General features: G+C 34.0%; 1 protein-coding gene across 10 annotated transcripts in view; it reads right to left on the reverse strand.

The window, feature by feature from the left end:
* Positions 1-297: 297 nt before the first annotated feature.
* Positions 298-13261, reverse strand: part of LOC129774984 (uncharacterized) — a 54212-nt gene continuing 41248 nt past the window's right edge. For all 10 annotated transcript variants that reach the window (XM_055779108.1, XM_055779107.1, XM_055779116.1 and 7 more), the window contains exons 3-5: positions 1399-1551; positions 1077-1260; positions 298-1012 (exon numbers count right to left, since the gene is read on the reverse strand). In XM_055779108.1, the coding sequence (XP_055635083.1) occupies positions 639-1012; positions 1077-1260; positions 1399-1551 (711 nt within the window). In that variant the 3' untranslated portion in view covers positions 298-638. The remainder of the gene's footprint in view (positions 1013-1076; positions 1261-1398; positions 1552-13261) is intronic.

Consider the following 13261-nt stretch of genomic DNA (forward strand, 5'->3'; position numbering starts at 1 on the left):
CAAATTTTGTTCGTTTCACTCTCTATTTTGATTATTTTATTTATTCTCATTTTGCAAATGTTAATATGTGAAATAATATTATAAATGTGAATTATATAAAATTATATAATTTTCTGCATATGAATTGCAATTTGTTTTTGAAGGCAAATCGTTGACAGAACAACTGAAACAAAAAAAAAACATCGAGAAAAAGAGTATTCCAAGCTGAGAGAATGAACACTGAGAACAATGTACTTCTCTGCTACCTTACACCAGAGTGGGATGTTCGAGCAAAACAAAAAAAAACATGTTATATAATGCACTTAACGATTGGAATTACACAGACTTTGAACATGATTTATTCGAAGACATACGAAAACGTATCAGTAAATTTGCAAACTACAATATGTACAATTCTAAAGTCGCAATACAGATGATTTATCTTAACAGTAATAATACTTATTTCTATTTAATACACAACTAACGCTACCATTAGTGAGAGTTTGAGATAAAAAAAAAATTTCACACAAGTAGCCAATGGTACAATTATGAATTGTTGAAGCCCGGCGGATTCAAGGTTTATCCGCGGAGTTTAGGTTATGTTATTTTCGCGCGATAGATGCTGTAGTTAATGACTATTTTTTGCTCTATGACAATCATCACTGCCTGTTTTCGTGGGTATTATGATCAATGTTATCCTTAGGATTATCAATTATGGTAAGTGACACAGAGTCTAGGTTACGAGTGATTTGATGATTTTGTTCAATTTTGATAGGCTTCTTGTCCAGCAGAACACTTGTGACATTGTTGTATTCTGCTTTGCCTAGCGATTCCATTAATCTTTTCTGTTTCTTGTTTCGTTCCTTCTGGAAAAACAACCGAATGTAGTACACCGGAAAGACGACGCATTGCCCGGCTGGTTCTTCCGCGTCAATGTAAACCCCACGCACTAGCACAGAGTTGGAGCAGTTTAGAAGAATCAGTAGTAGCAGCGATACGCCATGAGTTATCCAATCACTTAAAATTCGATTGTCTGAAAGATTCGATCCAAGTTGTAAGGAAATACCGGCCCGAAATTTAAGCACTAATTCGCATACCTGGTAGAAAATAGTGATCTAGGAGCTGCCAAACTCCTCGCCATACATTAATTGTGCCAATGAAGCTGAAGAAAAGGAACAAATCAGCGACAATGACACGCCAAATTCCCGTCAGCCGGTCACATGTCCATCGCATCAGAGGTTGCAGAGAGAAGGTGACTCCTGTCACGCCATATCCTATCAGCTATAATGTGTATCAAATGCAAACGATTTGAATGAGTCTATTGTATGGGGGTTCTCGCGATTCATTATGATACAATATGTCCATTTTATGATCGTTATGGGGATGATAATTTTCATAAAAATAAACAAATAATCTTACCACTGATGCCCAAGCCGTGAGCGCGCTGTCCTCTGGAAACAGACTCTGATCCAAGAGCACCCACAACCCTCGCCACACAAAAACCACCAGAGATCCGATCACCAACACCGAAAACATGCAATCCAGAACGTACAATCCTGGCTCTTTGGTGCCCTGTTGAAAAATAAAGATAATAAGATGTTCATTGTGGGGTTGTATAAAACATTCGGCATAACATTTACATATTTCTGTTTAAACTCATTTCTGTTCTTTCATCGGACTAGTACTATTCTTTTAGCAATAGCAACAGCAATAGTTATAGAACAATTCCACGCCAAATCAGACAGCCACTGTCCCGACCTTCTCAATGAACGGGAAATATCGGTAGAAATCAGATTTTTTAAAAGCAACCATTTGAACAACACAACACAATACTTGGGTTGATATTTTTTAAGTAAATATAAAATGAAAAGGCTGATTTCTAAGACACGACGACCAATGCTCATGTTAGACTACGAAATAATTTTATTCAATTCGCTTGTTCATCATTTCGGATATTGTTTCAGAATAAAACGAAAATTAAAATTAACTTTTAAGTCAAAATTTTGAGTGGTCCTGCCTTCAATCTTACAAAGGGTGTCCCACATCAAATTGCATCACGGAAAAAACGCTGTAGAAAATTTACCCATTTTCTATTGAAAATTTGGGTAGAAGTAGTTTAGAGTGTATTGTTTACACTGTATTTTTATTGTTGTCAGTTTTTCGAAAATTGGAAAAAATGGCGTCACCCGAAAAGCAACGTCTCAAATTGATTTTGCACCTGGAAAATCCTCAACTCTTCCATCGGGACATCGGAAAACAACTCGGAGTCGCGCAGTCAACGGTGAGTCGTGTTATTAAACGTTACTACGAAACTCTGAGCATCGAACGGAAGAAGAAATGTGGTCAGAATGGATGTTCTGTTAGTGATTAGAATCACAAGCGTGTCGTGAAAGCGTTTAAGTGGAATCCCAATGCTTCGGTTAGGGATGTGGCCAAAAAGCTGAATGTGTCAAAATGTTGAATCTGGTGCGTCAAAGCGGAGAAATACATGATTTGGTAAGCGATCTGCTCATGTGGCAAACGGAGTGCGCCGTTTGTGACTGCCGGGACTGTAAACGAGCAGATCTACCTCATAGAGTGTCTACAAGAGCGTCTACTTCCTCTGTGGAAGCAACCCGAGGACCTTCTTCTGGCCGGATCTAGCTTCGTACCACTCCGGGATATCAATGGACCCAGCGTTTTTCCCGTGATGCAATTTGATGTGAGAAACCTTTTAGTTCATTCTCGTCTCAAGGCTTGGAAAAGGTCAAATTCAAAGATAAAAACTGATTCTCTCGTGGTCTTTGAAAAGCAATTTGAATATATACAGATTTTCGTTTAAATTGGTAGCTTTGTACCTTATCGCAAAAAATTAGACCCATATTTTTTTAATTTTAATTTTTGAGATGTCCATTTCCATTCTAGGGTGGACCGAAAAATAATTTTCCCCCTTTTCCGAAAATTACTTTTTTCATAACTTTTGAATTGCTGGACCGATTTAGTTGATCTATATATAAAATAAAAGCCAATAGTCTTTTTTCGAAAAAATACACTCGCAAAAAATTGGGTTTTGTTTTCATTGATTGTATTTGTTTTTTATAGTCAAATTTTTTTGACAAATTCAAAAATCAGAGAGGTTTTATTTTTCGTTTTCGAGCTATGATTTTCAAAATAAACTTTTTTTCTGTCTTCGTTCAATATTCCAAGACTTTGCAAGACTAGCTCAAGACTGACATCAAGAGTTGACATATCAATCATCTGAATCGGTTCAGCGGTTCCAAAATTATGAATTTAAAAAAGATAAAAAAAAGACATTTTTGGAAAAACAGGGAAAAAAATATTTTTCGGACTACCCCAAAACGGAAATGGGCACCCTAATAAAACAATAAAAATAATACAGGTCTTTAGGTTTTTCGAATTTTTAAATATTTTTTTCAGTTTCGAGATCCAGTACTGCTCTTCTTATTTTTAATTTCCTCGTATATTTGTGTTTTTTTGTGATATTACACATGGTATACTTTGTTGTATTTATCCTTATGCGAGACGATTGCACTCAGTAATAATGAGGATCTTTCTCTCTCTCTCTCTCTCTCTCTCTCTCAAGAGACGAACCAGGATGTACAATCGCACATTAGTAGTAGATACTAGTAAAACTCGTACTCACTCACTTGTACTCAAGGCAATGAATACTCCTGTTAAATGTCTTGTACTATGTACACTTTCAGCAAAAAGACGGAAAAGTACTCGCTTCTGAGACGAGGAATCGTCTAACTTGAAATTAAGTACAAATATTTAAAAAAGTGAAAAAAAATTCCTTTGCTTTTCTTGTACATTTGAAAAGAGTGTCTAAATGAACGGATTGTATCGTAATTTCAAGATAAAACTTTTAAACCTGAAAATAGCAAAAAATACGAATTTGGATCATTCTACAAATACATACATCAGATGTCTTACAAATTTAAATCCACGAACACATAAAATTTGATTTCATAAAAATAAAGAACAAATTTTCAGGCTGTGGAAATTATGAATGAAAACTCGTACGAACACATTTTAAAACAGTACTGAGTCTCTCAAAATCTAATTTCAAAATTCCTGAATTTTGAATTACCAATTTACCGCGCAATGGTAAATGAAGTTTCTCAAAGTCAAGAGGTCGATATCGGTTCCCATGTTCCCGACAAACAAGAAAAACTGAATCGACGAGGTCAAGAATCGATCCCTAATAATTAACACAAGTTCTTATTTGAAACTTGCAAGATATTGTAGAAGTTGTGTTACATGAACCAACTGGTTATGAGAATGACTAATATTTTAGTAGAAAATATTATTGTCGTAATTTTTATTAATAATTTTTAATCACATTTGATATTTACTGAAAAATATGTCTATTTATTGATGAGAAAGTTTACTCATTCAACCAACCATGTTTTTGAATTGGTAAGCATTTTGTATGAATATCGTTATCAGTCAGCAGCATGAACAAGAAAATTCAAATGGAAGTGCCAGAATCGTTGTAAGTATCGACATCTCCTCGACCTAGAGAGAAGATTCTGTGGAAAGTCCATGACAGAAGTCAGAAAATAGGCGGAAAACTGACGGAAAAAGATGGATTGAAGCATTTGTTCAATAAACCAATTCAGATGGCTAGAAAAGCCTAGCTTAGCGGTTATGTCTATTTATTGATGAGAAAGTTTACTCATTTAACCAACCATGTTTTTGAATTGGTAAGCATTTTATGAATATGAATAAGATAATTATAACATTTTTAAACAAATTTGGTTATATTGGTCGATGGTACCACTTCATTCTGGAAAAGACGTCTTTTGCCCAAAATAGTTTGAGAATCCTTGTTTTAATGAATCTAAGAATAAAAAAAATCGTTTGGGGGCACTTCTTACGTGATTACCCCGACAGGCATTTTAAATTCACTAATACAATAAAATCACAGATTTTAGGGGATATTTTCACACCGACCAATGCTCTAAATTTTCTGAAAAAAATCACACATATGAAAACGACGTACGAACACATTTAAATATTAATTAGAGTAGTAAACTTATTCTCAGAATTATAAAAAAAATTTATTTGAGATTTTAAAATAAAATAAATTGTATAGCGTTAAATTTTTAAAATTTTGAAAAAAAATCAAGCATATCTAGAAATGGGGTAGGAACACGTTTAAATACAAAATAGAGCAGTACTGGATCTTAATATCACGAAATATCAAAGTATTAGAATTTTTGATGAAAATATTTTTTGACAACATTTCTGAATACACTATAGTAAGATGCACTTTCAGTATTTTTTTTAAATTTTTTTATCTCGAAATTATTGAGAATGGCGTACAAATAAAAATAAAAAGTAAGTTTTTCACCATAGATCCTATAGTGAACCACAAAGGGGTTTAAAAAACTAGTCAAAACTTCTAATTTGGTTTCCTATACAATTTTCTCCATAGAGCTGTTGATTTGGTTTGGGGGCACTTTTTACCTCCTTACCCAGCCAGGCCCTTTATGTCACCAAGTGTTAAAAATCGTTAAAACTGCCAGCAGTTTTCAAAGTAACGAATAAAGATGAATTTTGTTTTCAACGTATTCCAAATAACACGACTTGACCGTATTCTGAGTGGCAAGTGTGCCCATAAGCGTGTATCAGTGCACATTGGAAGTAATTTCTTTGACAAAAAATCTCGAACGGGAGTCAGACCCGCAGCTCCTGATATTATACCTCTATGTGTGACGCTAACCACACGGTCACGGGAACATCATGTATAACACAACTGGCGACCCCCTGTGAACAAGTACAAAGATTAGTCATGGGAGTATCTTATCGGGTTTTGATTAGCTTCCTGATTGATGTGGAATTGTATAGGTCAACTCGTAACTTAGCTTTTATTAAATCTTATATCGTGGAAATCACCCTATGTTCGAACGTAATTTGGGTGGTTTTTCATGGAAGCTATTTCCATTCACATTCTTAATATCATCATTTCACGGATCATGTCAGCTTCGGATATTTCGGCGAACCGGATATTCCCATATTTTGTGCCAATGTTTCCATGAGCTCGATCCCCATTCATCATTCATTCTGATTTCAACTGGTATCAATTATTTTCTTTTCCGTTCGATGGATGTGAATGAACAATCATCTCGTACATCGTTATCTATCGCGGTCTAATTAAGAAATGGTCGTGTATACATGTTTTCAAACAGATAAATCTTGTGTGATAACCATTTCTAAGAGCACGGCGCAGATTCTTCGCACCGTATATTGTGGAAGCAATGAGAGTGTTCCAGCTGTTTCGCTATAATTGTATACATTTTTTCTATATTCATTGCGACCAAACGTCAAAACTGTTGTCGTGTCGTGAGAGCTATCAGCTCGTGAAATTTTCCAATCAACAGTATCTGGTATCTATAAGTATACCAAAAGTGGTTCCCCTGCAGGTGCATTGTATTCAAAACTGCAAAGCAATCGATTTTTTGTTCGAACATGGAAAGTTGTATTATTTGCAATTCTTGCGAAATCGTAATTTCGGATTTTTCCCGAGTATTTGTACTCAACGTCAATGTCATATGGAGCATTTGTTATTTAAGGAATTTACAAGAAATACCCGAAAAAGGTTGTTTACGTTTGTACGCACCAACTGGTTGGATTTAGATGCGAATGCATGAGGGGCCAAAGAAAAAGCTCATTTTTACAACATTTTTTCGGTCGCATCATTGGGAATTCAGTTTGTTTGGCTGTATCATTATTTCTTCGGTGTCTTAATATTTTGCATATCGATATGGAATTCTCAGACGGCTTCGAAGATAGTGCCTATATATGTAGATGCTGCCGACAATGCTTTTTCGCTGATAATGCTCTTCTCATCAGTTGCCAGTTGCCACCGAAAGAGATTAGAGATAGCATCAGAGGCCATTCACTAGTGGCCTGTCTCTATAGGTGAAATTTACGATATGGTCGCCAAAGGCCGAATACTTCCTCTTCGTCGCAATCGCAACATGGAAAGTCCAATTCAATTTTATTTTATGTGTTCAGGGGAAGGTGACCCTGACCCGACCCCCTAAATTACAATGGCCATTCATCCCATAAAACTTTCGTTTTTTGGCAACTTTGGCATTGAAATGATTACTATAACTCTTAAACTATGTTTTATACTGGTCGGTGTGGTTCATGAGAGCTGAAAATGTGGAAAACAGAGGTCAAATCGGTCCCTTTTTTCGACACCTTCAAAAATGGTGGTCCTAAACCGACCTTCGATTTTTTGCAGCGAATCCACTCACAATTAAAAAAATAACTGACGAGCGGAAAACGAATGAAATCTTCTTTTGGCTTCCGTGTTGCTGATAATGTCTCTAAATGACCAACAATGATGTGTACCACTAGGCTATAACAGCGAAAGTCGAAGTTGAAAACGTGGTTTCCAGTTCATTGAAAATAGCACTGATAGACCGGAAATGCAGTTAGGTTAGTTGAGATATTCAATGAACGGAAACGGAAACGGAAAGCTGACTGGTTGTCCTAAATTAATTTCAGAAGTTTATATTCTGAGGAATAACCTCATTTATAATTGTTTATGAAATTGTCCAAAAACTTGATGTTCTATGACAAAACGCAGGCCATTTTCGAATTTAGTGCATCCTTATACATAAATATTACGTTGAAAGACTGAATGACTGATGACATATTTTCATTTTAATATGTTGGTGGTGTAGTTTTTGTTTATTTTTTACTTTGTTTGGGTTTGGATATTAGTTATTTTATAGTGATTGATACATTCATAAAGGGAATAAAATAACCGAGGGTAACAAGGAAATATGCAAAATTTGTAGGTCAAAAAATTAGCATTCACATAAGGCGCCGTGCACATATAACGCTAAACGTAACGCTAAAAATGCGGATTTTGAATGTCATGTTCTGATGAAGCATTCTAAACGTTATTACAGGTCAGACTCGGTTATATACAGACTCGATCATATATGATTCGATTATATACAATTTCGGGCTCGATCATATACAGGTTTACTTTTTTTTACATTCCAAATATGACTTATTTCAAGAAAAAATGTAACCTTTCAACATCAAGGTGAAATTCAAGTGGCTATTATATGTACAGTGGGGTAATTTTTTAAGCTTTTGGTTGGATTTTCACTAGGAATTGTTCATATCGATATTGCTGCGAAATTAAGAAAGAAAAAAGTTGGGTGTCAAAAAACAAATTGTAGAGCGGTTAGAGAGCTTTAGTTCGGTTGATGAAAAGAATCAAGTTTAGTATGATTTTTTAAGGATAAAATCTTCTGAAGCGTATTTTTTAATGTAGAACCAGTTTGAGGCAACAGAGTCCGAAACAAAAAAAAGTTCTATAACTCTGTAATTGTTGAAAATCGAACATATGCGTAGGAGTATTTTTTCATAAAATATGATCGTCTATCACCCCCTGAGAGACTCTGGATATATTAATTTTTTTCATGTTTTCTGACTTTAAGGGGATGAATCATAAATTAAATTTTGTTTTCATATTTGAAAAACGAGAAACATATGCATAAAAAACAAATAAAACATTTTTTTGATTCGATTATATACAGTGACAAGAAATTCGAGACGGTATATAATCGAGTCCGCCCTGTATTCTATTGATTATTCTTATTTTTTCAATGGTAAAATAAAAAAGTTGAAATTCAGTTTGAAGTCACGTTATTACGTCTCCCTTCCTTATGTTATCTTCCCTTCCGGAACAGTTTTATTGAAATGATTATTAGAATGTTGTATATAGTAACTATAAATGTAGATATTTTCACAACCTTTATTATTTTGGTCAGGCGCGGCATATTATAAATTCAGGAAGGTATATCTCTCCGATGTTGAGAAAGACAATTCTGCTATCTGCTGTCGGTTTTGTCGATTATACCAATTTTTATAAATTTGTAACTTTTGAATCACCTGGTCGATTTTCGGTATTTATTGAAGGTATTGAGATGAGCTGTTTTGGAAAAATGAAAAACTACCCCTTAAAATATCTACCTTAAGGCGGAAACTTTCAAAATATAAGTTATTTATATTTTAAGATATTTTGAGGTTGATCAATGACACTCTCGCACTTAATATATTTTTTGAAAAACTGAGAAGTTTTTTACTTAAAATACCAAAAATTAATGTAGATATGTTTTTGTTTTTGATTTATTCATTTAAATCATATTTTTCATGTTTCATTTAATATTAGGTTGGAAAAAAAGTAATCCATTATTTTTACGTTAAATTCAAAGCTTTTTTTTAACACTAGACTACCGATAGTTTTTTGTATATCTTTTTCTACCAAACCTATCATTCTGACCTGTGTGATATTTTAGTTATCAAAATATAAAAATTTCAAAGGAAATAATCTATATTTAGAAAAAGTCATTGCATTATTAGAAAATATTAAGTGTTGTGCTCCAGCATACTTTATACTTTATTATGTTAGAACTAAATGTATAACCAAATATTATTATTTCCACATCATGGAAGATTCAATAAATGTATGTATGAAAAAAAAAAAAGAAAATATTAAATAATATTTTAAGATAGATTCTTGTGAACAAATGATTCAACCATTTCGACCGGTTGGTAGTTCTAGTGTACATATGTTTCGAATTGTCCGATTTGGGTCAAATATGCACCGTTTTGTTGCAAAATTTGTTGCCTTTCTGAAGGTTCTTTCATAATGTTTCTCTCATTCTCTTTCAGTCCTTATTGGCGAAAAACTCTAGTAAAACATTTTTACAATCTTCTCTTGATCCCAATTTCTCATCACTCAGGAAGTTTTGCAAGGCGAGAAAAAGGTGGTTATCACTTGGTGCCAGGTCCAAACTGTATGGTGAATGCATTAAAACATCCCAATCAAGCTCCCGAAGTTATTTGGCCTTGCGTTGTCCTCATGGAACACTTTTTCTGTTGGCCAATTCTGGACGTTTGTGTTCAATCGCTTCAAACGGTTCATTTTTTGATAGTAGAGATCTGAATTCAGTGTATTGCAATAACAAAAATTGTTTAATTAAATTTAACAAATAATAAAAATTAGGAGAAATAAAACGAAACAAAAATTTAAATTGCACTTATTTTGCTGTTACAGTATAGGCACCATTCTCGTATAAAATACGCAATATCTCTTTGAAACGTGTTTTGAGTATCAAGGATCTTGGTATCGTTTTAGACTCAAAGCTAACGTTCAGCGCCCATATCTCATACATATAAGAGGCTTTAAACTTTGCAGTTCATTCGCCTCTAAAACTCATTAACACCCTGTAACTCACAACTGAATGGAACAAACACAAAACAGCAAAAGATTTTTTTTAGCGTGAAATGTCGAGCCTAAACTTGAAATTGTATGATCGATATTACGCGAGATATCGATCACTACAGCCAGGCCCAAGAAAATAATGGATTACTTTTTTCCTATCCTAATATGAATAAATCTCTAAAACTAAAAAGTATACATTCTCGAATTTTTGATATTTTGAGTAAAAAAAGATTCTAAAAGCGTTCCAAAAATACAATTGGCTCTAGCTCATTTGGTTTGAAAACTTAAATAGTAATAAATAAGTAGATATTTGGAGCGACATTTATTATTTTTCCTAAAATAGTTCAGTTCAACTAAATATCTTGAATGCACTGTAATGATTCTTTTCGGATAACCTAAACTTCATTCTTTTCAGGATAACCTAAACTTTCTACTAGAGAAGAATCGATAAAGTTCAATGCATCATAAAACAATATCCGTTGTGATAATCGAAGATCAACTCCTTTGTGGTCGTAACGGAAATCGTTCGAGTTGGATTTGCTTGCTTCTTCTCCACGAAGCAGTTGGACGAATCGTCTATACCACGTTATTGTGCATATTTGGAGATGCAACAAAAGACATAATACGAAACTATGAACCTTTTTATTCTATAATCTAAGTTGGATGCATAAAACACTACTGTTTTGAACTCGTCTTGTTTTAAAGATTTACCACATTGTGTTGCTCTCAGTGACTCATTTTAAAATATTCAAGTTTGAAAATCTATCTTTGATATCCAAACTATTTTTTCCCGCATTGTTCGACTTAATTATATAATCTTCATCTGCACATGCTCTGTGAACTTTCATTTGTGGATGTCAAGCTGCTCTTGTTGTTTATAAAATAAGTAGAACAACGCTAAGGCAACTCCAATAGCCCACAGTTGGCCCTATAGAAAAAAAAAAGAAAAAAACCCACAATTAAAGCCTGAATTTAATAATTGAACCTGAATGTTTTGAGATTTCGAAAATATCTATCCAAAAAGATATATTCTAACATCTGAATATTAAGGTGGGGGTATTTTAGAAATATCTTCAATATAAATGTCTTATAGGTTTACTCAGGTTTACCAGCATGATTTAAGACTGGTCTGGATAATATTCTAATATTAGGTTGGGGAAAAAGTTATCCATTATTTTCTTGGTAGTTGGCTTTAGTGATCAATATCTCGTGTAATATCGATCAGACAATTTGAAGATGTAACATTTCACACAAAAATTTTTTTTGCTGTTGTTTGTTTGCTCCATTCAGTTGTGAGTTACAGGATGCCAACAATGGAGCTCGATAAAGAGAAATTCGGTTCGGTGTTTATGGTGCCGATACTGCAACAGTGCAATACGTGCAAATTAATTCATTTTATAAAATTCTTTATTTTATTTTTGCAACTTTTCAATTTTAATTGACGTAGAACTACGTCTTTCATTAAGGGTGTCAAATCAGAAAACAGGTCACGTTTTTATGAAATTAAGTTAACGTTAATTACTATTTTTGCCGCGAACGGATTTTGGCGATTTACATACCAAACGAATCGGAAATTCTCTAAGATTTTTTTGATATGCTATACATTATAATCCCATGGTGTGTAAATGGCGTTTCCGGCGAAATCAGAAAACTTAAAGTAAAGGAAATCATCAAGCTAGGCTATCGTCAGCTCACCAGGAAAATAAATGTTCTGGAATTTTGTCTGTGATTTGGTTTCGCATGACGATAGTAAAATCTCTCCACGAAGGATGACAGCTAAGCTGATCTAGACCGGCAATATTAATAAAAAGGGCTTCTGTTGAGAAGAGCGCAATACGGAGATAAGTGTGTGCATATGTAATTGCTTCAAGCCATCGATATATGGATATTTTTGTGTGTGTACGTGCGTGCGTTTTAACGTATTGCGCTGTTGCGGGTGAACATGTTGATCCGAACATGGCGACAAGTAGGGGAGATAGCGGGAGGGAAATATTTGCGCTAGAGTATTAGTTATGAATATCTGCTGAGACAAATATTCAGCCTTTTTCCAAGCAGTTGACATTGTTTGTTTTCCGTCATCATAAAGGCTTCGTTGGTGCCTTTGACATTGTATCAATGCATTGAATTGAGGCTATGGTAAAGCAGGTGTTAAGATTGTGCATCAAAAAATTATTTAGGAATACCAAGTTATTCAATAAGTTATAAATTTATTTGGGTTCGCGTGCCAGTTGCAAAACTCCCTTCAACTAGGATTGCATTTGCGCTAATCTTGATCATAATGAAGCAGTGCTACTCTTTTCGAGCTTGTTGAGAATAACAGGAAGAGTTTATTTAGTTTATTTAGTCACCAGGAAAATAAATGTCGTTCTGGAATGTTGTATGTGATTTGGTTTCCTTGCCAGTAGCAAAACTTTCTCCACTAAGGATGATAACTGTGCTTATCTCGAGCATGTATTGTTCTGAGAAGACAAGAAGGAATTATCAAACAATAATCGTCAAATGATTCTATAAGAAAAAAAAATATTTCAGAGCGACCAAACTGGTAGCATTATAAAATAATATTCGCAGTTATAAACAAGCGACTTAAATTAAAGTACAGCGTCGTTCTACGTCAACAATGCGGTCGTGTCTTGGACACAACCTCCTATAATTTTTTTTCGGTGACAATTTGCACCAATTATTCTAATGAATATTCGAGATAGAATATAATGACAACTACAGGTCGGACTCGATTATATACAGACTCGATTATATGCGATTCGATCATATACAATTTTGGACTCGATTATATACAGTTTGGAAAAAAAATATTTTTTTTATATTTCAAATATGACTTATTTCGAGGAGAAATGTAGAAATGAAATGTTCAACGTTAAGGTGTAATTTAAGTGGCTATTACTTGTACAGTGGGGTAAAAATAGTGATTTTTGAAGATTTTGCTTGAATTTTCATCAAGAATTGTTTATATCGATATTGCAGCCAAATTAAGAAAGATAGAAGTTGGGTGTCAAAGAACAAATT

Source organism: Toxorhynchites rutilus, chromosome 3 (assembly GCF_029784135.1).
Source record: "Toxorhynchites rutilus septentrionalis strain SRP chromosome 3, ASM2978413v1, whole genome shotgun sequence".
NCBI classification, from domain to species: domain Eukaryota; kingdom Metazoa; phylum Arthropoda; class Insecta; order Diptera; family Culicidae; genus Toxorhynchites; species Toxorhynchites rutilus.